This window comes from Camelus dromedarius, chromosome X (assembly GCF_036321535.1).
Source record: "Camelus dromedarius isolate mCamDro1 chromosome X, mCamDro1.pat, whole genome shotgun sequence".
NCBI classification, from domain to species: domain Eukaryota; kingdom Metazoa; phylum Chordata; class Mammalia; order Artiodactyla; family Camelidae; genus Camelus; species Camelus dromedarius.
The window spans coordinates 100,184,662-100,211,341 of NC_087472.1; the positions used below are offsets into that span (position 1 = coordinate 100,184,662).

The 26,680-nt window shown below is 38.9% G+C and overlaps 1 protein-coding gene across 1 annotated transcript in view; it reads left to right on the forward strand.

Moving 5' to 3' along the window:
- Window positions 1-26,680, forward strand: part of MAP3K15 (mitogen-activated protein kinase kinase kinase 15) — a 118,571-nt gene that overhangs the window by 55,538 nt on the left and 36,353 nt on the right. Inside the window, 8 exon segments of the mRNA XM_064483209.1 lie at window positions 11,202-11,296; window positions 11,299-11,371; window positions 15,918-16,030; window positions 16,265-16,424; window positions 18,280-18,302; window positions 18,305-18,420; window positions 19,847-19,888; window positions 19,891-19,959. Of these exon segments, the coding sequence (XP_064339279.1) occupies window positions 11,202-11,296; window positions 11,299-11,371; window positions 15,918-16,030; window positions 16,265-16,424; window positions 18,280-18,302; window positions 18,305-18,420; window positions 19,847-19,888; window positions 19,891-19,959 (691 nt within the window).

Below are 26,680 nucleotides of genomic sequence, written 5' to 3' on the forward strand. Positions count from 1 at the left end.
AATACCACATCTAAAAGCCATGTCCCTACTCTTACTTATTCTCATAGCATTTGCTCTTTTCCTTCATAGTGCTCACATTTCTATGCTTACTTATTTTATATTTATCATCCCTCCCACTAGACTGTGAGCCTGAGGGGAGCAGGGGCCATGGTATACTAGGCCATTGTCTGCCCCATGCCACACAGTAGGTGCTCAGTGAGTATTTATTGAATGAATGAATGAATGAATGAATAAAAGACTAAATGATCAAACTGTGCTATACAATTGGAAGAGATCCGTACGATGAGTATCTGAGTAAAGGTTTGGTAGTAGAAAGCGAATCTATTGCATTTTTCTTTATATGCATAAAAGCAGAGACAGCTGAGTCATCCATATTCATTGTATACAGATAAATATAAAAACACAATTACTGGTAATACTACCATTCAAAGGTAACGGAGGGCAGGGCCCAAAGCATGGAATTCAGAAAAGTGTAGGGCTGCATAGGCTAGGTCAGAGGCTGTGGTGATGGAAGTCATCCTAGTGTGGGATTCCAGGTGTCTGTTAAACAAGATTCAACAGACTCAGAGGAGAGCTGATCTTTTTCACCAAGGAAATTTGTGCCTTAGTGTTGTTCACTTGTGTATTAGGGTAACTGCTATAACAAATGGCATCATGATTTCAGTGACTTAACATAATGAAAGTTTATTTTCACTTATGCAGTGTTCCAATGTGGGTGTATTCTGATTGGGCAGTCTCTTCTCTAGGTGATTACTTGATGATCGAGTCTTTCCGTTTTCAGGCTCTGTCCTCTCTTACTTCCTCAGATCTCCTTTCAGACAAATGACAAGGGAGACCATGGTATATTTCCAGGGATGTTTTGTGTGTTTTGTAACTGCTTTATTGAGATATAATTCACATACCATACAGTTCACCCATTTAAAATGTACAAGTCAGTGGTTTGTAATACATTCTCAGAGTTGCATAACCATCACAATAATCAATTTTAGAAGACTTTCATCTCTCCCTCCAAAACCCTGAACCTGTTACCAGTCACCACCCCTACCCCACCCCATTTTCCCCTAACCTCTCTCTCCAGCCCTAAACTACCACTAATCTATTTTGGCAATCCATTAGCAGTTACTCCCTATAACCCCACCTCACTCCCCAGCCCTAGGAAACCACTCATCTATTTTCTGTCTTTATGGGTTTGCCTGTTCTGGACGTGTCATACAAACAAAATCTTACGCGATCTCTTGTGACTGGCTTCTTTCACTGAGCAAAATGTTTTCAAGGTTCATCCATGTTGTAGCAGGTGTCAGTACTTCATTCCTTTTTATGACTGACTAATATTCCACTATACTCTTATACCACATTTTATTTATTCATTCATCAGTTGATGGATGGTTGGATCGTTTCCACTTTTTGACTGTACCAGGGAGATGTGTTTGAGTCTGGTCAGGAACTGATGTTTATTACTTCTTAGCACATTTCACTATCCAAAATCTGGTCTCGTGGTCCAATCTAACTGCAAGGGAAGTTGGCAAATATGATTTGGCTGAGTGCTCAGGGGAAAAAAAAATAGATGTGATTTAGTGGACACATCCTAGTCTCTGCTCCAACTTGCAAATAAGGAATAGAATTTTACTGGATCCATCTGTGTGGAGATCCCTGGGAGTGTATCAGAGAGCAGAACCAAGAATTCAGGCAGGGATAGTCTTCAGCTCCTGTTGCCTTTGTGAAAATGGGAAAGCTGGCCTGAGAGATGCCCAGCTCATCAGGGCCCACCAGCCCAGTGTAGGATTCAGTCTTCACAGATTCTATGATCCGAGGAGACTGAGAATGGTTGGGATGATGGGAGCAAGAGTGGGATGATTTAATACTGGTTCTGCCTTGATACAAAACTAGGTCCTATTTGTAGAGCAGGAAAGCAACCTTTCTGGTTTGTGTGTTTCTTTGGCTCTGGACACTGCTCACACTAAAACACAGGATGCCTCTAACTGCCCCTTCTTCTTATGTAAATTTAAGGTATCTGGCAGGAGTAGGGCACCTGCTGTCTTGTAGCAGATGTATATCTGTCATTATCTGATCAAGAAACATAAACCACTCTAAGTATTTAAAACAGAGGAAGTTTAATACAGGAAACTGATTATAAGGTGGTAAAAGACTGCAAAGGCAAACAGGGAACTGAGGCAGCTCAGAAATTTGCATCAGCGGGAAGAAGCTACCATCTCTCCCTTGGCTGAATAGACACAGAAAAGAGATGATATTACCAGAACCAGTATTGTGAGCCAGCCTGTTGGGAGTTAGGTTTGAAGAAGAGATGCAGCTGGTTGCTAAAACCACCAGACAAAACACAAAAAAAGAGAGAAACATTACTCTGCTTTCTTCCTTCTTCCCCTCCTCTGGTAACTCATCCACCAGTGCCTCCAACTGGCTGCTCATTGCCTATAATCAGCTGAACTGGGAGCCTGGGAACAAGCCTAGAGGAGTCAACTCCCCTGTGATACAGAGCAAAGCATGGGAAAGAAGAATGTACTGAAGGCAAATAGACCAATGATTGGCCCACAGGACACAACTTTCAGAAACACTACACAGTGTCTATATATATTTTTAAGTGAACTTTATTAAGGTCTAACTTACATAGAACAAAATGCACCCATTTGAAGTGCACAATTTTATGACTTTGGCCAAAGTAATACACCTATGTAACTACCACCACAATCAAGTTATAGAATGTTTTATCCCCAAAGGTTCTCCTTTGTTCTTTCTTGGTCACTTTCCCCCACCAGCCAGCCGCATTTGGATAATTTCGATTGACCTGTATTTCAGTTCACTGATCCCTTCTTTTGTAGTGTCCAGATCTGACATTATGCCCATTCAGTGATTTGTTTTTATATTTTTGAATTTTTCAGCTCTAGGACTTCCATTCATTTGTTTTTTGAGTTTCCATTTTTCTTGCAAACTACCTTCTTTCTTCACACATACACGTACATTACATTTATAGGAACAATGTATAATAGTTGATTTAAAGTTGCTGTCTGCTAATCCAGTAGCAGATTCAGTTCATTTGTGATTAGCTCAAGCCCCAACCCCTTGCCTCGCTGCTGCCTTTTTGATCTTGTCAATATTTGAGCAGAGAAAGTTCTGGGCTGCCGTTTCTGATATCTTTGGATTCCACTTTTGCCGGGCCCCAGGATCTGAATGTTGTGATAATGCTGTGGTATCTTTCTACCTTTGGACTTTTCCTTCACTGTGATTTTCTTGGCAAAATTCAGGGGATGGGTGTGAGGCAGGAGAATTGTTAGGCTACGTAATCTATGTTTGCTTGGGGACCCTTCCAGATCCCATTCTATCCCATCAGTCCATAATATTGTTCAAGGCTTGGCTGATTTTCTCCTTGTCCTTACAAAGTTTCTCTGTGAAACTTTCCATTCATCCATACCTAGACCAGGCACCCAACTACGGAAGCTATCACAGCTCTGTGTTCACCTCTGAAAGGTTCGTTTTTCTCTGGAATTCATTTAATCAAGGATGTTCTTCCTTCTATTCAGTATAATTTTTATATTGTCTGGGTTTTTATTGTTACCACAGGAGTCGAAGGCCCTTCACATTCTTCTACATCCTGATTGGAAGCAGAAGGTCTTTTCAAAGGTTTTTGATGGGGCACCTAAGGAAAAGTTTTCTCTAGAAAGGACAGTAGTCTAATGAGCTGCTTTGTTTGTTAATTCTCAGGTCTGGCTTAGAAGTAAGGTTTTTTGGAACTCTGTCTCCGTCCCTATGAACTTTCTCTCATAGACATACAATGTAGAACAGATGGGCAGGAAGGCAGGACGGCTGGTGACACACCCGTGCTCTGGCAGATCTGTAGTTCACAGTAACCTTGTAAGGTAAGCAAAGTCAAACCTACTTTTCAGGTGAAGAACTGAGGCATAGATGGGGAGAGTAACTTGCTTCAAATTCAAATGGGTAGGAAATGGTATGAAACTCACCAAAATCTAGCTCTACATGATTCCCAGTCCAGTATTGGGTTTTTACTCTATGCATTTTTATTGCATAAATAATATATGGATATGTCCATATGTTCTTGTGAAAAATTGAAAAAAATTAAAGCAGTTATCCCTTATAATTCTAATCACTGATCCTGTTTCTATTCCAGAAGTAACATCTCTTGTCAATTTGGTGTATGTCTTTTCAGAGAGTTTTGTGTGCATTTACATACTATTAAACTATGTCATACTGCATCTCAAGACCATACAGGAGATGTTCTGTTATTTCCTTTGTTCACTTAGCAATTGATGTTTGGAGATCTTTCCATGTCAGTATTTAGTCCTGCTTGGTTTGTCACTCATTCAACAGACATTTTTTTGAGCACCTACTATGTGTCAGATCCAGTTCTAAACACTGGGGCACCACAGTAAATAGACCAGATGACAAAATCCCTCCCTCTTGGAGCTTACATTCTCAAACGGGAAGAGACAATCAAAAAATAAGTAAAATTATTAAAGCAGGTTAGGGTGATAGGGAAGGCTAGTGGGACAGGGAGGTTGCAATTGTAAGTTGAGTGCTCAGAGAAGACCTCAGGTACTAGAGAATAACTTGGAAAAAAGATTAAAAACGGATGAGGGAACATACCATGGAAACATATGGGGGAAGAACATTCCAGGCAGAGGGATCAGCATGTGAAACAGTGTGGAGGTTTGTGCAGCTGGAGCAGAGTAGGTGATATGGGGGTGGGTGGATGGTAAGAGATGAGGTTGGAGAAACAACTGGGAACCAGATCTTGTAGAACCTTGCAGGGCATTATAAGAGAATTGACGATTGATCTAGATGGGAGCTACTGAAGAGGTACTGTTTTGGGGTTTTTTTAAGATGTAATTGACATATAACATTATATTAGTTTCAAGTGTACAATATATTGATTCAGTATATGTATATATTGTGAAATGATCACTACAATGTGTAGTTGACATACATCACCTCACATAGTTAAAAAAATTTTTTTTCTTGTGATGAGAACTTTAAAGATCTGTCAGCAATTTTTAAGTATACGATATGGTGTTATTACAGTCATCACACTGTACATTACATCTCCAAGACTTACTTATTTTATAACTCGAAGTTTGTACTCTTGACCCCCTTCACCTATTTTGCCCACCTCCTACCCACTACAGTCTGTCCCCTGTATCTATATTTTGTTTTTGTTTTTAGATTCCACATATAAGTAAGATTATACGGTATTTGTCTTTCTCTGTCTGACTTACTTCACCAAGCATAATGCCCTCAAGGTCCATTCATGTTATTCAAATGGCAAGATTCCTTTCTTTTTTATAGGTTGAGTAATAGTCCATTGTGTATGTATGTATATATGTATATTTTTTCATAGTTTCTTTATCCATTCATCTATCAGTGGACACTTAGGTGGCTTCCATGTCTTGGCTATTGTAAATAGTGCTGCTATGAACGTGAAGGTGCAGATATCTTTCTCAGTATTTTCATTTCCTTTATATAAATGCCCATAAGTAGAATTACTGGATCATAGGAGTTTTATTTTTAATTTTTTGAGGACCCTCCATACTGTTTTCCATAATGGCTGTACCAATTTACATTCCCATCAACAGTGCACAACAGTTCCCTTTTCTCCACATCCTCACTAATACTTGTTATCTCTTGTCTTTTTGATGATAGCCCTTCTAACAGGTGTGAGGTAATATCTCATTGTTTCTGCATTTCCCTGATGATTAATGATATTGACCATCTTTTCATGTGTCTGTTGGCCATACACATGCTTTCTTTGGAATGTTTATTAGATCCTCTGCCCATTTTTTAATCAGTTTTTGTTTTTTGTTTTGCTCTTGAGTTGTATGAGTTTTCTATATATTTTGGATGTTAACCTCTTATCAGATGATTTGTATGGAGAGATTTGAGTAGTGGAGTGATATGATCTGACTTAAGAGTTTAGCAGGATCATTTTGACTGCTCTCTTGAAAATAGATTGTAGAGGGGTGAGAGTAGAAGCAGAAAATGATGGTGACTTGGACCAGGGTGGTCATTGTAGAAGTCATGAGGAGTAGGCCAATTTTGGATATGGTTTGAAATACAAGTCAACAGAATTTGTTGGCTGAATAAAGGGCATTAGAGGAATCAAGCATGACGCCAAAGTTTCTGGCTTGAATAACAGGAAGAATGGACCAGCCATTATTAAATGAGATGAAAAAGATTGTGAGAACAGGTTTGATGGGACAATCACGAGTTTCATTTTGGATATGTTAAGTTTGAGGTATTAGACATGCAAGTGAGATGCTGAGAAAGTAGTTGGATATGTAAGTCTAGAGTTTAGGGGAGAGCTCTTGGCTGGAGATGGAAATCAGGGAGTCATCAGAATATAGATGGTTTGAAAAACTCGTGACATTGGATGATATCACCAAGGGATATGAAGAGGAAAAGTCCAAGCATTGTGCCTGGGGACACTCCAATGTTAAAAGATCGGGGAGATGAATAGGAACCAGAGAATTAGGCTGAAGTAGGAGAAAAATCAGGAAAGTGTGGTACCCTGCAAGCCAAATAAAGAAGGTGATCCAAGGAGGAGGGAGTGCTCAACTGTCTAATGCTGCTGGTAGGTCAGATAAGACAAAGGCTGAGAATTAATCAGTGGATTTAGCAGTGATACAGACCTACTGAATTAGAATGTCCAGGGTAAGAAACACTGATGCCTGGATCTCTTCTCCAGAGATTGATTTAATTGGTCTGAGGTACAGCCTGGACACCAAGGTTTGTAAAGCTCCCCAGGTAATTATAGTATGCAGCCAAGGTTGAGACCCCACTGTCTTAGTTAACCTCCTCTCCTAAATTGTGAAATGGCTTTATTGTCAGAAATGGCTGTGGCTGGACTGATTAAGCACAGGAGTATGTATCTGTAGGCTTGTTCTTGGATACTTTGGGATCTGAAAATGATAAGCAGATCTGAAAATTGATTATTAACCACTAAAGGGATTAGCCATTTAGCACCTGTCTTAAAGTGGCTTTTAAGCTGAAAATCCCTTTGCTTTTCACTGTTTGCAAATGTTTGATTTTTTTTTGTTTTGTTTATCCTCAAAAGACCTTTTGTTTTGAGTAACAAGGGTTCGTTTCAAGTTAATGAAAGAATTCAAGGGAAATCTTGATGCAGTTGGTCTAAAGAAAACCAACCAAACCTGAACTCATATCAATAATTAAGCACTTAAACGAGTTAAGTACATTCTTTTCCAAATCCTGAATATTTCACACCTCAAAAGTTGGCTCATAACAGATGTAGAAATTTTGTACCTCATTAAAGTTTTTACCTTTTTCATTTTCTCACCACAGACTCAGGACATTATTTAAATGCTTTAGTAAATTTTGAGTTGAGTTGGTATTTTTTGGCTCTTAAAAATTAAAGAATATCATGGGTGAGCTGTTCATCAAAAGATCTGGTCAGCAGGCTGGTAAAATTGGATTCTATGGACAAAGAGAAGAAGAATCAAATGTATTAGAACAAGACCAAGGTAGAAAATAGAAAAGGTCTGAGTTGAAATAGAGGCTTAATTATTGCAGGCTTCCAGAAGGATGCCAAGTGTCTAGATTAGTCCTTTTCAGTCCAGGTTGGGTTCCACAAGAGAATTAAGCCCTAATGTCATAAGGCATTCATTGTATCAATTGAATGAACTCTGTTAGACATCCGGAATGGGATGGTCATGTACCATCCTTGGGAGAATGGAGAAAATAGTCACTTGAATAATCAAATAATTTTCTCTAGGGCTTAATTCTCTAGCAGAACCCTTGAGAAAGGCTGTTTTAGGTACTAATTTGTCTTCTTTGATGATGCAGTAGTCTTTTGAGGTACAGGTCCTCAGGAAAGAAAGCATGAAAGAGCCTGTTGTAAAATTACCAAGAAATTTTTAAAAATCTCTTTATTCCTTTGTTTGAGTAGTTATTAGTAAAATATACACAGGAACACCTTGTACAAATCTCAGCAATGATTTTTTGAACAATTTAATGTGTGTCCTTCCAGACTTTTGTCTCTGCACATAAACATATATGTAAATAGTATTTAATGCAAAGAATGGGGTCTTGCTATTCATTTAGTTCCGCAGTTTTTTCCCCATGAACTTTACGGATGTTCTTCTGTATAATTCCGTGTGGATTTGGCCCTAAGGGGTGCATGATATTCAATAATTTGGTTGTTGCAAAATATATTTTACCACTCTTCTGTTAGTGGACATGTGGATCATCTTCAGTTTTTCACTATTATAAACAATGCCATAATAAACATTTATTCAAAAATTCTTGAATATCTATGTAAGTATTTCTATATTATAGATTCCAGAAGAGTCAGGATGAGTACCTTGTCCTTTTTTTATTATATAAATTTCAAATATATTGAAAAGTAGGGAATAATATAACGAACCCCCTTATTTACCCCTTATCCACTTCAATAATTATCATCACAGGCCAGTTTTGTTTCTCACTCACTGCCACCCACTCTACCATACCCCAACGCTGGGTTTATTATGAAGCAAAGATAAGCCATTTCAATGGATATTTCAGTATGTGTCCCTAAAGATTAAGGAGACTTTTATAATAGATAATCATGATTATATTATCATACCTAAAAATTAACAATAATTTCTTAGTATCAGTGTTCAAATTTTCCAAATTGTGTGTGTTTGTTTGTCCGTCTCTCTCTTTTTTTTTTTTTTTTTTTTGATGGTGGGTCTGTTTGACATGATCCAGACAAGGTCTATACGTTATATTTGGTTGATATGACACTTAACTCTTATTTAGTATATAGATTTCCCCTTCTCTTATTTTTTTTCCTTATTATTTATTTGTTGAAGAAGCATTTGTCCTGTAGAGTTTCCAAATTTATGGGTTTTGCTGATCGTATCCCTGTGATGTAATTTTAAAAGTCCCTCCCCGACCCCCGTGCAAGTTGGTCATTAGGTCTAGAGGCTTATTTCAGATTCTGGTTTGATTTATTTATTTTTTTTTGGAAAGAATACTTAATATTTGGTTGTGTACTTTATCTGTTTTTTCTCTTTTTGTGATGCTAGTGACCCTTGACAATCATTGCCTAGACCTGTTTTTTCATTAGGGATTGTAAAACAGTGATATTTGAATTTCATGATTAATTTCTGAGTTATTAGCCCAAATATTTTATAAGGAGAAATTTTTCCTCATCAACTTGGTTACCTTGATATACAATTTGTATGGAAAAAAGAGGCTATATGCTTAATTTGTGCCTTGATCAGTTTTCAGAAACAATGAATTGGTTCATTAACATCTTTCAGAAGTGACCAGTGAGGTTTTATAAGATCGTAATGAACTCATCATCTTAGTGATAGTTGATATGTTTCCATTCTTTATAGTTATTGTTCTTCTTAACATTCAGATTGCCCCCTCTTTGGCCAAAAACTGATTCAAGTTGGCTCCTAAGTCTTTTTGATACGAGCTTAGTAGCTTCTTTGCTTCTTTGTGTGTTGAAATGTTCCAAGATCATCTTAGACATAGCTGGGATCAGCCATTCCTTCAGGGAGTCCTGGTTTCTTTTAGTGAGAAATGATGTTTACAGACCCCAATCAGGGCTTGGAGGTTCTCATTGCTACTGAGTTGGCCATTGCTTTGGACCTTTTTGGTAGACAGAGCTAGGGAAACCATCTCATGATACTGATGTTCCAATTCAAATTTAGGACTATAGGGTTTTTACATAATTTCTTTGGTTTCATATTTGTAACTCCTATGCTGAAAAATCTGGTTCCTAATGATATTAATATTGTTTGTTGTATTCTATAATGTAAATATATAACATTTTCAAAATACCTGTATCAGTATTATCACCAACAGTGTGGTTACTGGAAACTGTTTAAGAATTCTTTACATTTATGTTTTTTCCTTAAGTTATATCTTCTTAGGAAAATACAGTCAAACTGCTGTGTTTTTAAATCCCATGATAAATTCGTTTCTCTTTTATGAGTCAGCCATCAGCCAGATGCATAGGTTCATTTGTTTTGCCCCAGCCACAAATTCGGATGGTATGTTTATTGGCAAACAGTGTTTTTAGGCAATATTTAAGAAATTACTTCACTTTCATTTATAATTATGTAAAAATCTTAGGTAATTTCAAAATCAGATTTTAAGAAATGTAACTTGTATCTATCCCTGTCCTCTTCATCATGTTTTTTCCCTCCACCTATCAGAATCGGCTTTTATTACCTTTTGTTTTATCCTTCCATTTTTGAAGAAATAAAAGCAGATATATGTATTTATTCACATCCTCCCTTTTCTTAAATAAAGAAGGAGCATTCTGTGCACAGTATTCAAAACCTTGCTTCCTCGTCTGAACAGTATATTCTGGAGAGCTCTCCATAGCAGTACTATATAAAATTTGTTTCATTCCTTTTTACAAATATTTTATATTATAGTATGAACATGAATATCATTGTTCTTAGTTAATTTACTCAGTCCTCACTTCTGATGGACATATGCTTCCAAACCTTCACAGGAACACTTTTAATATTTCATAACCACAAACTCCAGTTATTTTGTGGAAAAAAATTATTTTAACAACTGTCTAAGGAATCCATTTCCTGTGTGTAAAATGAAAAATTTACCATATAATTTAATAATACAGAAGGCTATGATTGATGGATATAGAAATAATTTCTTAAATTTCTTATTCTGGTGGGTGTGATAGGAATTACTACAGTCCTTCCTTGTTTGAGGTTGGCAAGACATTTCAGTTCAAGAAATGCCAAGATTTCTAAATTTATCTTGACTTTCTGAATTTGAGGACCCTGCCACTTTTCCAAAATAATCTTTTGTCAAACTGTCTCATCCTCATGATTCAGGCTTAGCTTCTGAAATCATTACTCTCCATCCAGCGACAGGAGGCCGCCATATTATTATTTCTTTCTAAATATCTTGATCTGCATATGCTTTCATCCACAGTCTAGGTCTAATTTAAAGAGAAAGGATCAGGTAGGGACTGAGTATGATTGACTGAGACTTACTGGTGTTGATCTTAAGCAGTTGTTTCATTCACATAGGAAAAATGAAATATAATTTAGATGTCTTTTTCCTGCTAAAGCCAAGTATCCCTACACCAGCCCTAATGTAACAGTGGCATTCTCATTCAGAGAATGAATGCATGTATACTCCTGTGTCTTGATTAAAACATTTGTCATCTTATGACATGAACTTGTCAGGAGAAACAGCACAGGCGATCATGAGAAGGCTCTGCAGATCATGCTCCAAGTTCTGCAGAGCTGTGACCACCCAGCTCCCAGCATGTTCTGCCTGTGCAGAGGATCTACAAGGACATCTTCTTGGATTCAGACTGCAAACATGATGCCAGCCTCGACAGCGCCATTGAGAGGTAAGCCCTCAGCTCTAATCAGCTCTGCAAAGAATAGAATTCCAGTAGCTAAAGATCCAGGTCTTTTCCCTATGTCTGCCTCCTGTGTGCTGGCAGTGAAAAAATGCCATAAATGTGGTTTGGGAATTTCCAGATTCCTTTTTCCCAAAGGAAACCATTAGAAACAGGGTTTTCTACTGGTGACATTCTTCCCCCAAATTTACTCATTTATAGGGGCAAGGAGGCTCAGCACACACCTTCCATCTACTCCTTCTAGAACCTTGTTCCACTACCGTCAGGGCATCATCTTCTCAGTGAGAGATGTTCATTCCTGCTTATTCATTTATTCAACGAGTGTTTATTGAGGGTTTACTGTATGCCAAAAACTTTTCTAGGCAGTGGGGATAAAGACACAGCAGATACGAATCCATGCCCTCAAGGACCTTGCATTGCTGGTAAGGGAAGTAAGACCAACAAATACAGTAAAATATATAGGATGTCAGCTGATGGTGAGGACCTTGGGGAAAAGTTAAGCAGATACGAGGGAACGGAGGGTTTGGAGGAGTTGTCTGCAATTTTATATAGGATAGTCAGTGAAGAGGAATAAAGATGTAAAGATGGTGAGGGAATGAGCCTTGGAACTGTGTTCCAGCGGGAGGGGACAGCAAGGGCAAAGACCCTGAGGAGGAAGTGTGCTGAGCATGCCCAAGGATGGTGAGGCGGGAGCAAGGGGGGGAGTGGCAGGAAATGGGAGAGAAGAAGACCCTTTTCTTCTGAATGAGATGATAGAATGCCAGAGTGTTCTGAGCAGAGGAGTGACAAGATCTGACATACCTTTTAACCAGAGTACACTCACTGTTATGCAAAGAATACATTTTAGGGGATATATCAGCTATCATTTGCTGCATAACAAGCATCTCCAAAACTTAGTGGCTTAAAACAATGATTTATGATTTCTCAAGATTCTGTGGATTGCCCAGGCAGTTCCTCTGCTGGTTCTAATCCTCAAGTGCTGGACTCACTCCTCAAGTTGCAGTCAGCTGGAGAGTCAGTAGGCCTGGAAGGTCCAAGATGGCCTCACACATATTTGACTGTTGGTGGTGAGCCTCCATTCTCTAGCATGTGGTTCTAATCCTGGTAGGCAGCATTCTAAGAGAGTGAAGGTGGAAGCACAAAGTCTCTTAAGGCCCAGGAACTGAAATGAGCTCAGTTCTGCCACATGTTCTTGGTCAAAGCAAATCACTCAGGCAACCCATATTCAAAGGGGTGGAGAAATAGATGCCACCTATGGGTCGGAGACATGACAAAGTCGTGTGTATAGTGGGATGGGAAGAATTTGTGGCTATTAAATAATGTACCATGTGGACAAGGGCAGAAGCAGGGAACAGTTAGGAGACTACTGCAGAAATTCAGAGAAGAGCTGATGGTGGCTTGAACCAGGGTAGTAGTGATGAAAATGATAAGATGTCAGAAACTAGATATGTTTTGAAGGTAGAGCCAACAGCCTACGTTATCTGTTTCTATGAAGAGCTCTTGGTATCACTGGTCCAGTGCCAATTAAAAATTTTTTTATTGAAGTATAGTAGATTTACAATGTTGTGTTAATTTCTGGTATACAGCATAGTGATTCATTTATATATATATATGTATATATATACATATATATACATATATATATATTTATTTATTTATATATTTATATATTTTTTCATTATAGGTTATTATAAGATATTAAATATAGTTCTCTGTGCTATACAGTAGGACCTTATTGTTTATCTTTTTTATATATAGTAGTTAATATCTGCAAATCCCAAGCTCTCAATTTATCCCTCCACCCCTTTTCTCCCTGGCAACCATAAGTTTGTTTTCTATGTCTGTGAGTTTGTTTCTGTTTTGTAAAGAAGTTCATTTGTGTCATTCTTTTAGATCCTACATATAAGTGATATCATATGGTATTCTTCTCTCTCTTTCTGGCTTACTCAGTGTCATTTAAATCTGTTTCCTCTCCCCTTCACCCCTCCTCTTTGTTTTCCTTCCATGCATATTGAACATTGTCGCCTGCCCTCCTCTCTCCATCCACATTTTCCCCTGGTGATCCCAGTCACTCTCATACCTTGGAACCTTTAGCTGATCTCCAGCCCAGCCTCCACCCTAAGCTTTGGCACCACATTGCCCTCTCTTTGCCCACCTGTTCTACCTCAGGGGCTGGTATTTAAGACTCAGCATGTCTAAGCCTGAAGTCATTGCCTCCTCTCCACAAGGGGAAAAAAAAAAAAAGAAACAAAACCATTGTCTTTCTTTCTTACCACCATCCTTTAGCCTTCTAGGCATACACTTTTGGTTAGTGTTTGATAACTTTCACTCATTCATCTCCCCATACAGTCCGTTCCCAATTCCCAATTCCAAGTCACCCTTCTGTGAGTCTTCACTCACTCCCTGCCGGTCCTTTCCCATCACCACCACCACACCTAATCAGCAACATTTTTTTTTTTTTTTTACTTTCTTGCTAGGTATGTTCTAACAGTATCCCAAGTAGGTTCTGGGCTTTGTGTCTATCAAGTCTATCCTTCGTAGATTGACAGCTTATTCCCCCTAAAGTTCAAAGACCCACAATGGCTCTCCACTCCCTATGAAATAAAACTTCAAACTCTTAGATCACCATTCTAGGTGCTCTGCAGACTTTCTCCCAACTCCCCCAACTCTGTTTCCCACCACCTGATACATGTCCAAGTAAACTGAAGTTCCTTAAGAGCTCCCCAAATCCTATCTCTGCTCTTACTATTTTCTATGCTAGGGGTTCCCTTTCCAAATCACTATTGTAATTCTATCCATCTTCATGCCACATCTCAAACCTCTTTGTCTTCTGTGAGTCTCTCTAGACTTGGATTTGTGTGGTTTCAGGTTACTTACCACATCCATGAAAATGTACTATTTTCACTAATTGTGTGTAGATCTTATCACCTCCATCATGGGACAGGTTCTTAGAGGACAGGGAACTTGTTTTATTCTTAGTTAGTCCCGGTAGTACCCAGTGTACTGTATGGTGGGGAGGAGTCACTCAGGGTATTGAATGGAAGGTGAAGGAAGGGAAATTAACGTTTGGTAGGGCCAAAGTAGAAAGCTGTGTTCCCACTGTGGTGGCCAGGAATTCAACCCCAGGTCAGAAAATGACTGCCTACAGCTCCTTCAAGGAAGTCACAGGAGCCTTTCTCCATCCACGTCATGAGGAGTGGCAGTGGCACAGGAGCAGATGAATCTTAGTCTTCTGGTCAGGGCATGTTGGCTCTGGTAAGAGCTCGGGGATCGTCTAGCTCTCAGAAGTGAAACATGCAGCTCAGGGAGACGTGGGGCTGGTCCTACACAAACCTGTAGTTGCAGCCCTGGCTCTGAGTTCAAGTCTTGTCTGTCTGCAAGTTGGACCTGTTTGATTTATGGATAAGAGGCATAAAGAAGTCACCCTCTCTGCCCTCTTCCCAGATAACTTTTCATAGTAAAAGAAAATTTAAAAAATCAAATAACGTATGTAATTTTAAATTTCCAAAACATATGGAGGAGTGGGGAGAGGTTTTAATTTCATTGAAATTTTGTTGACTGGGATTGGAAGGACTTTCTTAATGTCCTCTGGTCCATCTGAGGGTACTTATGTCCCAAAATTCATCAAATCAGGTTTTAACTGATTTCATGATTTCTGATTTAACTGATAAATTCTCCCTTCCACAACTGATGTTTTGTTGGTGTTTAATTCTCCTGTTGTCAACTGAGTGATAAAATCACTCCTGGTTTACAAAAAGACATTTTTGTGTCATTACTTCATTGATTAAATTCTTTTTTCCCTGGTCATAATATTTCTATTTGCTCGTGGAAGAGAAAGAAACATTTTATGTATAGAAAAAAGAGTAAGAATTAAAAATGTCATGGTTAACCTTTTGGTATAAAAATGGTATTTGCAGCTTTGGATCTTGTTCTTTATTCTCATGTAATAGATCCCTGTCCCTTCTCTCACTTTACGCCACTGCTCTTTGGGGTCCAGGATTTTGGCAGTACTGCTTCATATGTGACAAAATGATTCCATTTTGTAATATAAGCAAACAAATGTACTGCAGAGAAAGAACCTGTACCTGTTGTGATTTCCATGAAATAAAAAAGCTCAGTGTTCAAATGGGGTGTAACTTTAAAAATGAGATTTGAACATCAAATGGTGGTCTACTTTGGGGGGTCGAATTTTAATAGGTTTTAAATTTCTTTTGTACACTTTAATATAGTTCCTTTATTTTATACGATGCTCGTGGCTTTTATTTGAAAAAAAAAAAAAACCCGACGAAGAAAGATTTTAAAACTCTCTCCTGTTAGTTACTGTGTTGCTATTATGACATGTTAAAGAAGCCATTCAGCTGCTGCACGTAACTATCTGTAAAGATGGGTGTGCTGGCTGGGGGAGGAGATCCGGAAAATAAATTAGAGTAGTAAAAATTTTCCTGAAAAGGTTGGTTTGTGCCGTTATTTACACTCTTTTTCTTCTATCATCATAAGATGATATGATAAGAATTCAGTGGTTCTGTAATTACAGGTATCGCAAAGGATTTGAGCTCCAGTCATCTCTTTATTCTGGAATTAACCTTGCAGTTTTGCTGATAGTTGCTGGACAACAATTTGAAACTTCCATGGAACTAAGGAAAATAGGTAAAGCTGCTTCTTACTGCAGATGTTGACATGCTTTGGTAACACAAGTTCAGCATTAAAAATTATGTTCAAATAACTAGCATTATATTTCAAAAAGAGCAGTTACTCTCTGATGCACACCTGAGGCAGTAGCCAAAATGAAATGCCTGGTTTCTCCTCTATCTAAAGGCTTGCATACTATGATAGATACTAGGAAGATTTTTCATAACTTTATCTAAAATTCGAATTCTTAAGATGTCCGGCTGAACAGTTTGTTGGGAAGAAAAGGGAGCTTGGAGAAAATGAACAGTTAGTGGGATGTGAGTCAGTTCTTCAATGTCAGCATGTTGGCCAGTGATGTTGGGAAGGCTGTCCAGGCAGCAGAGAGGTTGTTCAAACTGAAACCTCCAGTCTGGTGAGTCATGCAGATAGTAAAGCTCAAAGTACACCAAGAAAATGATGTTCATCACAAATGAAGACTGGAACTAAAACACGAATAATAGATATGGTCAAGAAAATGGTGGCCCAGTAGTGGCCCTAGGTTAGCCCATTTTACAGCCCTTGAAATGTGCAAGAAAGACTACTTGGAGACCTGGAAATGTGTTCATGGTTTATAATGGAATAAGAAAAGCCAGGTGCACAGTCTATTTTTCTCTTCAGTGATTCTCAGACTTTGGCATGTATCAGAATCACCTTTGTTGATTAAAACACATATTGCTGGGCTTCCTCTTAGGATTTCTGGTTCAGAGGGTCTAAGGTAGGGCCTGAGAATTTGCATTTACAAATTACAAGCTGGCGCTGCTGGTGTGGGGCCTACACTTTGAGAACTACTGTTCTATACGGACTCATTTTAATTAAAAATTTGTGTTTCGTATGTGACTCAGCAGGGTTTGGGAGGGTTGGACAAGAGCTGATTTCCCAATAGACATTAAGGTCCATTAGAAAGGACACTCCCTGAGATAATCACTATCAGTATTTTGGAGAAAATCCACCATTCATTATTTATTCATTACACAAATATCAACTGAGCATCAATTATGAGACTATAGCAAGCAATAATATAAGCACAATTATGAAGGACACTCTTAGCAGGCAGGATGTCCCAAGGACTGAGAAGTGATCTCTCAGAAGCCAGTCAAGAGCCAGACCTTTCTTTGGAATGTGTAGTTTGGACAACCCAGGCCTGCTGAGTTAATCCTTTACTGCTCAGTATCCAAGCAAGTCACGCAGAGTCTAGCTGATCTGCCTTCCCAGGATAGCGCCAGACTTTATCCTCAAAGGGCAAAATAGTACTCTGATACTATTAGTGGAACCACCTCTCCCCAGCTCCATTCACTACCAGAGAGGATGTGACCATCACTGCTTAGCAACTGTGATTCAAAAAGTTCAATTTGCCTGAAGATAGTAAAGGTGTGGTGAGATTGAAGACCTCATAAATTCAAAATCCCCCTGGTCAGATCTAATTAAAAAAAAGAGAGAGAAGACATTGAGGAGGGGGGAGGGTATAGGTCAGTGGTAGAGCATGTGCTTAGCATGCATAGGGTCCTGGGTTCAATCTCCAGGACCTCTATAATTAAGTAATTAATTAACCTCCTCCCCCAAAAAATAATAAAAGAAGAAAAGACATTGAGTTTCATATTAGTGATTGCCAGAGGTCAAAGTGAGGATCGGGGCGAGGAGGAGTTGGTGTGGCTATAGAAGGGAAACAAGAGGGATCCTTGTGGTGATGGAAATGTTTTCTATCTTGACTGTATCATTGTCAGTATCCTGATTGTGATAGTGTTGTAGAATTTTGTATGATGCTACCATTGGGGTAAATCTTGCCAAGGGTGCATGGGATCTCTCTGTATTTGTTATCTTTCAACTGTATTTAAATCTAAAATTACCTCAAAATTAAAAGGGTAGTTAGAAAAGAAGACACTGAGTTTGAAATTTTGTCATTTTGTGGTTGCTTTGAGCTTCAAAGCAGTTGCTTTTGTTAATTAAGATAGCAAATGCCTGCCAGTCTGTATGCTTTGAACACAATGTACCAAAACTGAGATTAGCCCAATGTTGGTAAAAAGCCATGTTGTATGATTTTGTTGGACAAGCTTATTTTGCCCCATTTGGGTTTCTTTTAATTAAGTATGTGGCTGCCAAATGATTAAGAAACACTTGCTACATAATATGAATTTAAGCAAATGAAGCTTTTGGGAAATTTCTTGTAAAGGGAGTAGAATTGACTTTTCTCTTTGGGAATCTAATTTATTGGCGCTTGTAATTTTTTCCAGGTACCTGCGATCATTAGTTCAGAACTTCAACGCTTCAAGAAACCCATTATTGAACATTCACCCAGGCAAGAATGGCTGAACTTCTGGTTAGATATAATTTTTGAAGCAACAAATGAAGTTACCAGTGGACTCAGATTTCCAGTAAGAGATGCTAAATCCATTTCTTCAAGATTAAAAAAAAAAGAAACCGGGATTGGTACTATCTAATTATTGAATACTCTGAAGGGAAGAAAACCTTAGAGTAATTGAAAATGTTAAGGTATCCATCAGTTTTATGTAGAATTGGCCAGTGATAGATCAACCCACTAGAAAAAGTTGGCTATAGCCTCTAAAACAGTGGTTCTCAACTGGGAGTGATTTTGTCCCCTAGAGATAATTGGCAACATCTGGAGACATTTTTGGTTGTCACAATGGTTGGGAAGATGTTGCTACCAGCAGCTAGTGAAGTGGAGGCCAAGGATGCCACTAAACCTCCCATACTGCACAGGACAGCCTCCCGCCCCCAACACAGAGTTACCCCGCTCAAATGTCCATAGTGCTGAGGTGGAGAAACTCTGTTCTAAAACGATGCAGCACTAGTAGTGAAATTTTGGAATTCAGACTGTTTCCTGTTGACCTTTGATTTGCCTCCAATGCCACTAATTAATTTTTAAAACTTTATTGAAAAGCAGAATTGCTTTTAGCTTCTCATTGAGGTTCTTTTTTTTTTTTTTCCTTTTTGTGACCATCTTATAAAAGAGTCACAAGTAAGACATCTAAGCATCCTGGAAACTGAACTTTAGATAATTGTGTTTCATATTTATGCTGTGACCATTCAGTGTTTAAGAATTTCATGAAACATCTAACAAAAGATTACATTATTTGAAATGATTATGATAATGATTTTGTTCCTGAGTAGTAAGTTATTAAATCTTCTTTTAGTTATACTGAAAGGTACAAAAAATAACGGAACAGACATTCATGTAATCTCTACCCAGGTTTAGCAATAAACGTGTTCCTCTATTTGCTTTGGAAATTCATTCTGTCTCCTTCCCCCTTTTTTACCTGCCTCCTCTACATCTCTCCCTCCTCCTGTCCTTCCCTCCCTCCCTCTCCCCCAGCAAAATAAAATTTGATTGATGGAATGTCACCTCACTCTTCATCCTCTTGCATTTTTTTGCTGACTTGGGTACCTACCTGTGGATCATCCAGTTTACCTCCTCATTTCTCACAAAAACTGTAGCCTTCCTCTTTTTCCTCTGTGACCTCTTCAGGCACCCTTTCTTGGCCACCCTGTCTAAAGAAGTGTCCCCTACCTTTATTCTACATTATTTTCTTCAGAGGTCTATATGCTATCATATTACATATCTTCTGTGTTGGTTACCCCATCTGCCCTATCAGAGCATGGACCTCCCACAGGGAAGGGACTTATGTTGTGGGCTGCCACATCCACGGGTGCTAAAGCAGTGTTGGTGCATCGTTGGTACTTGAAGAATATATCTGTGGGGTCCAGAGCTTCCCACTTCCTCACTGGGCAGGGTAACCTATGTGGCATGTTCCCATGCTTTACAGAAATCTGTTCTTTTAGGTTCTGGTGATAGAACCAACCAAAGTCTACCAGCCTTCTTACTTCTTGTCTCTATAAACAATGAAGCTGAGGAGAGGATGGTTTCTCTGTGGCATGTCTCATCCATGGAAATGGTAAGAAAAAAAATCATAAACAGCGCTCTTTATTCTGTATTATTTAATGAAAAATTCAGTTTTCAAGTAGGAAAGTCAACTATGTTGTAGTCCTTGAAAGAACAGGTACCCACACCTAACTTCTGAGTTACAGGAGTATACAAGAGAGTGGAATCACAGATGGAAGGAAGCATATATTTATATGTGTACATGTGTGTGTGTGTGTGTGTGTGTATGTTATATATGTGTACATATGTGTGTGTGTATGTATGTGTGTATATATATATATAAAATATGTGTGTATACATATATATTATATATAACTGGATAAGGATTAAAGTGCAAGTCCCTCCAAATCCCCCAAACCTGGTCTATATTCCCATTGCCAATGATTTGGTAGATTTCCATCTATACCTTTTTCTAAGCTCAGTTATATTTGTATAATGTATGTGTATACATATATCCATTTTATATTTAATATATATAGAGAGGGGGGAGAAGCACTTTCATTAAAGTGATATCATATGGTATATATTCATTATTTTGCAACTTACTCTTTAAAAAATTTTTTAAAGTACAGTCAGTTTACAGTTTTGTGTCAGTTTGTGTACAGCATAATGTTTCAGTCATACATATACATACATATTTTCCTTTTCATATTCTTTTTCATTATAGGTTACTACAAGATATTAAGTATAGTTCCTTGTGCCATACAGTAGAAACTTGTTTATCTATTTTATATTTAGTACAATTTACTTTTTTTTAAACTGAAGTACTATAAGTTATAATGTGTCAATTTCTGGTGTACAGCACAATGTCCCAGTCATGCATATACATACGTATATTCATTTTCATATTCTCTTCCATTAAAGCTTATTACAAGATACTAAATATAGTTCCCCGTGCTATACAGAAGAAACTTGTTTTTCTAATCTATTTTTATATATAGTAGCTAACATTTGTAAATCTCAAACTCCCAAATTTATCCCTTCCCACCCCTTTTACCCTGGTAACCATAAGATTATTTACTAAGTCTTTGAGTCTGTTTCTGTTTTGTAAATGAGTTCATTAGTATCCTCTTTTTTTCTTTTCTTTTTTTTTTTTTTTTGAGATTCCATATATGAGTGATATCATATGGTATTTTTTTCTTTTTCTGGCTTACTTCACTTAGAATGATGATCTCTGGGTCCTTCCGTGTTGCTGCAAATAGCATTATTTTATTATTTTTTATGGCTGAGTAGTATTCCATTGTATAAATATACCACAACTTCTTTATCCAGTCCTCTGTTGATGGATGTTTAGGCTGTTTCCATGTCTTGGCTATTGTAAATAGTGCTGCTACGAACATTGGGGTGCATGTATCTTTTCAAAATTAGAGTTCTCTCCAGATATATACCCAGGAGTGGGATTGCTGGATCATATGGCAAGTCTATTTTCAGTTTTCTGAGGGATCTCCATACTGTTTTACACAATGGCTGCACCAAACTGCATTCCCACCAGCAGTGTAGGAGGGTTCCCTTTTCTGCACACCGTCTCCAGCATTTATTATTTGTGGACTTTTGAATGATGGCCATTCTGACTGGTGTGAAGTGATATCTCATTGTAGTTTTGATTTGCATTTCTCTGATAATTAGCGATATTGAGCATTTTTTCACGTGCCTATTGACCATTTGTATGTCTTCACTGGAGAATTGCTTGTTTAATTCTTCTGCCCATTTTTGGATTGGGTTGTTAGTTTTTCTGTTATTAAGCTGTATGAGCTATTCTGAAAATTAAATCTTTGTCAGTCACATCATTTGCAAATATTTTCTCCCATTTTGTAGGCTGTCATTTTGTTTTGCTTGTGGTTTCCTTTGCTGTGCGAAAGCTTGTAAGTTTAATTAGGATTCTTTTGTTGATTTGTGCTTTTATTTCTATTGCCTGGGAAAACTGCCCTAGGAGAACATTGCTAAGATTTATGTCAGAGAATGTTTTGCCTGTGTTTTCTTCTAGGAGGTTTATCGTGTCTTGTCTTATATTTAAGCCATTTTGAGTTTATTTTTGTGTACAGTGTGAGGGAGTGTTCTAACTTCATTGATTTACATGCAGCTGTCCAGTTTTCCCAACACCACTTGCTGAGTCTTTTCTCCATTGTATATTCTTGCTTTCTTTGTCGAAGATTAATGGACTGTAGGTCTGTGGGTTTATTTCTGGGCTCTCTATTCTGTTCCATTGATCCATATGTCTGTTTTTTATGCCAATACTGCTCTGTTTTGATTACTGTAGCTCTCTGGTATTGTCTGAAATCTGGAAGGGTCTTTTCTCCAGCTTCGTTCTTTTACTTCAATATTGCTTTGGCAATTCTGGGTCTTTTGCGATTCCATGTAAATTTTAGGATTATTTGTTCTAGTTCTGTGAAAAATGTCCTGGGTAATTTGATAGAGATCACATTAAATCTGCAGATTGCCTTGGGGCAGTATGGCCATTTTAACACAACTTACTCTTTTTAAATGATCCATATGTACATCACGGACATTTTTTTGTACAGCACACACTGATCCACGTAATTTTTTAAAGTGTAATATTCCCTGTATTTCTATATCATGGTGGTACATTTCTGAGTGTGGGTGACCCATAATTTATCTTACCACTTTCCTGCTAGTGCACATTTAGGTCTCAACTTTTCATTCTAGCTGATGGTAGACACGCTAGTGCACATCATGGGGGTTATGCCCTACCATGTACATGCAGATATTTCAGGAGCAGAGATTTCCAGAATTGGACTTGCTGGATTCAAGATGTGTCTGAAGTACTTCATCAGACTTTTTCTTTCACAAAATAGTTTGTAGTAATAAAAAGAGGTAGCACTTTTGACAAGTGTGTTACATGGAGCTATTTGCTATGTATATGTTTTCATGGAGTGTGGGGAGAGTTCTGCCATTAACTTGGCAAAAAAGGATTTTTTTTCCCCTGGAAACACGAGTCTGAGCTATTATGTCTTAATCAGGTAAAAATAGCAATATCTTCAAAAATTAAATAGATCATTGGAGAATAAGGAGAGGCTCAAAATCATATTAGAAACTCCTTAGCAGAAAAATAGTCATGACACAACTTCCCATTGTTCAGTGGGTATAAAGTTTGAGTTGTGCAAGATGAGTCAGTCATAGAGGGCTGCTGCACAGCATGGTGTCTGTAGTTAACAGTATGGGGGTGTGCACTTCAAATCCGTTAGGCGGGCAAATCTCATGTGTTCTTACCACACACACAAAATGAAAACAAAACCCAAGAGACACATGGACACTTTGGGAGTTGTTAGCTATGTGTCTTACTTTGATTGTAGTGATAGTATCATGGGTATTTGCCTATGTCCAAACTCATGAAATTATGCACATTAAATAAGTGCAGTTCTTTGTATATCAGTTATGTCTCAATAAGGGTATATATCAAAAAGATATAGTCATGAATGGTATTTCAAGTTGCCTTAGTCTGCTTGAGCTGCTGTAACAGAATACCATAGACTGGGAGACTTAAACAATAGAAAAGTATTTCTCACAGTTCTGGGGCTGGAAGATCAGAAATCAGAGTGCCAGCATGGTCAGGTGTTGATGAGAACCCTCTTCCTGGTTTGCAGATGGTGGTCTTCTTGCCCTGTTCTCACATGATAAAAAGAGAGACAGGGAGCTTCTCCTGTCTCCTCTTCTAAAGGGCACTAATCCCATCTCAAGGGCTCCATCCACATGACCTAGTCACCTTCCAAAGGCCCCACCTCCTAACACCATCACACTGCCAGTTAGGGCTCCAACATATGAATTTGTGCAGACACTAACATTCAGTCCATGGCACAAATGTAAGCCAGTAACCTAGTCTAATAGTTAACAGTGAAGCTACCTGCCTCTCATTGATAAGAGAGTCAGTCGCCATTAGCGAAGACGAGCTGCTGTAATGTGCTGGAGGCTTTTTCCTGTGCTGTGTGCTTTAAATATTTGAGTGCCAAAGAGAGAAAGAATAAGATACATATGTGGTGTTCATACAGATATGTCTCATTTGAAGAATGCATGAAACCTATACTAGATTTGCCTCTTTGGGTTTTTTTTTTTTTTAACCTTTCATCCAAGTATAACATACACACGGAAAAGTGCATAACTCATAAACGTACAATTTGATGGATTTTTTACCAAATGAACACACTCAAGTAACCAGTACAACTCAAGGAAGGGACCATTAGCAAGCTCCCACCCCCAAAGCCCTACTTATGTTCCCTGCTCCAGATGCTACCCCCATGAAGCACCCTGTCCTCAGTGTTGGAGTTCTTGTGCTAGAGGCCAACTTTGCTTTTTTTAGTTTTTGTGTCATTGATGCCACTGATACAAGAGAATTTTCAAAATTCTCATCTGTAACCTCACTCTTCCATTGATACAGGTAACAGAGAGCTCATATTTTCACAAGGAGCTGTGGAAAAAACTAATCCTGTTAAAGCGACTCTTCTTGCTTTTAGAGCAAAATGATTTTGTTCTCATGGAATTTTACAAACCTATAATTATTGCAGGCCTTTAAAGGAAATTTCCGTTGGTACATATACCATCTCACTGGTTGTAAATGTTTTACTTTGTTTGCCTGGAGTCCGTAATAAGAAATGGAAAGGACTATATAAGCAGCAAATGCTAGTTTTCCTTGACTGATGAAATGTTTTGCACAGTGCTTGGTAGTTGTCAGTGCAAACGTCTGAGAGAAATATAAATTGCCTTTTTACTTTGAGGAGGAAGCCTTTGCTTTTGCCTTCATTTACATTTTTGAAACTCTGCAGATTGTGAGAGCAAGCAGATTAGCCTAGAGTGAAATGCCGTTTCTCTACACAGAGTTCCCAGTGGGCTACGGACGGTGAGAAGCCGTCAGACATAGGCACATGTTCACCCGTGGACAGCACCGCTGGAAGATGAGGCTAAGTTCTGCTCCATCAGCCAAGGATTCAGAAACTTACGCTGATAAATGTTGAACTACCAGCTTTCCAGGGGAGGCAGGAACCAGAGGGCTGATTTGTGGTGGTTGCTGATTTCTGTGGTGTAAATACTCCCATCACGGCCAGTTTCAAGCAACCTCCATCGGGTCACTGAGCATGGGGTTAGGAAGTGATGTGTAAAATTGGCCTTCCCAAGCTGATGCGAGCTGCACCCAGCACACTGATGCAAGGAGGCTGCCCAGAGCATGAGCAAATGCAGCATTTCGCCCCCAGCTTCTTTTGGGCCCCTTAGTCACCAGCAGGTGCATAGTGGCCACCATCGCTGTCCATACAGGAAGGGCTGCTATTTTTAGAAAGCTCTTTTTGGGGTGCCTTTTATACTTACATCAACCAGAGGAAAAATTTACATAAAAAGTCTATGCTTTTAACACAAAAGGATCCCCCACTCCAACCAAGAAGTCAGCATTCCAGGGTAGGAGGGCAGAGTCTACGTCAGCACCCAGCGGATCCTGGAGGCATCCCCTTCCTCTGATTTCCTGGCCCATTTCTCCAGAGTCCACCCTGGCTCTGCTTCCAGTGCACTTGTACAGGGGGCTTCTGACAGTGACCTGGAAAGCTGAAGCCTCGAATCTCTTTCCTCAGCGTGATTTAGATCCGGTAAAGTATCCTCGCAGGAAAGATGAGGATGCTGCCGAGTAGGAGCCTGAGGACAGGAGAATAGTCACAGCTTTCCCGATTGACCCACCAGGACAAAAGTCAGAAGCAGTGCACCCAGGCCTCCCTCTGCCACCACATGTATCATGAAAAACTGCACTCGTAGACACAGGAGCACAGACATCGCGATTCCATTTGTATAATATTCTAGACAGGCAACACTCTGCGTGCTGGGAGAGCTCTGAATAGCAGTTGCCTTTGGGTCGAAAGTGATGACTGGGAACAGAGGGTAGGAGGGAAGCTTCTGGGCTGCTGATTGCTGGTTGTAGTGATACTCATTTTGTGGAAATTTATGGACCTGGTCACAGTACCCTTTTCTGAATATATGCTATATTTCAGTTTAAAAGTTTAATAATAATTTTTAAGGACCACTTGTAATGGCCCTCTTGATATTCCCTAATCATTTCTGGATCCGGTGTCACTCCCTTTAGCTTTCTGCCTGGAACATCCTGACTTCTGCCTCACCTTAATGCCCTTCCCTGTGTTATTTTTCTTCATAGCACCTTTCACCCTCCACCAGGCTCTTTATTTGCTATTTGATTTATTGCCTGTCTCCCCCAGCTCCCATGTCAGCCCCATGAGGACAGGGATTTTGTTGTTCTCTGCCATGTCCTCAGTGCCGGTGCCTTGCCTGGCACACAGTAGGTGCTTCATCAACATGTCTGAATGCATCTGCTCCCCTTGGGAACCATCCTCCCAGCTGTCCCTGTTCCGTCATTTCAGGATGGCAGGAAACTTGTCACCCGGCCGCTCATGGTTGTCCTCCTGAGCCATATACCGAGTCATTTTGCTCTTAGACGGGCTTAGCTGGTCATTTATGGCCTTCCTCAGGCTAACCAAATGTATTTTATTTAAAATTATTTTCTGTTGTTGTAAGGTATTGATCTTGTAGCCTATGGCTCTTCTAAAACTAGGAATTTAGACATTTCCTCTGAGGCTTAGCTATGTACAAAGTTTAAGGGGAAGCGATGGTGGTAGAAGGAGAGAACAGAGTTACATATATTTTTAAGTGTGCATTGTATAGATTGACATCCCAGGTAGCCTTTGTATCAGTCATGATAGGCTAGATGCTAAAACAAACAGCCCCCAGAT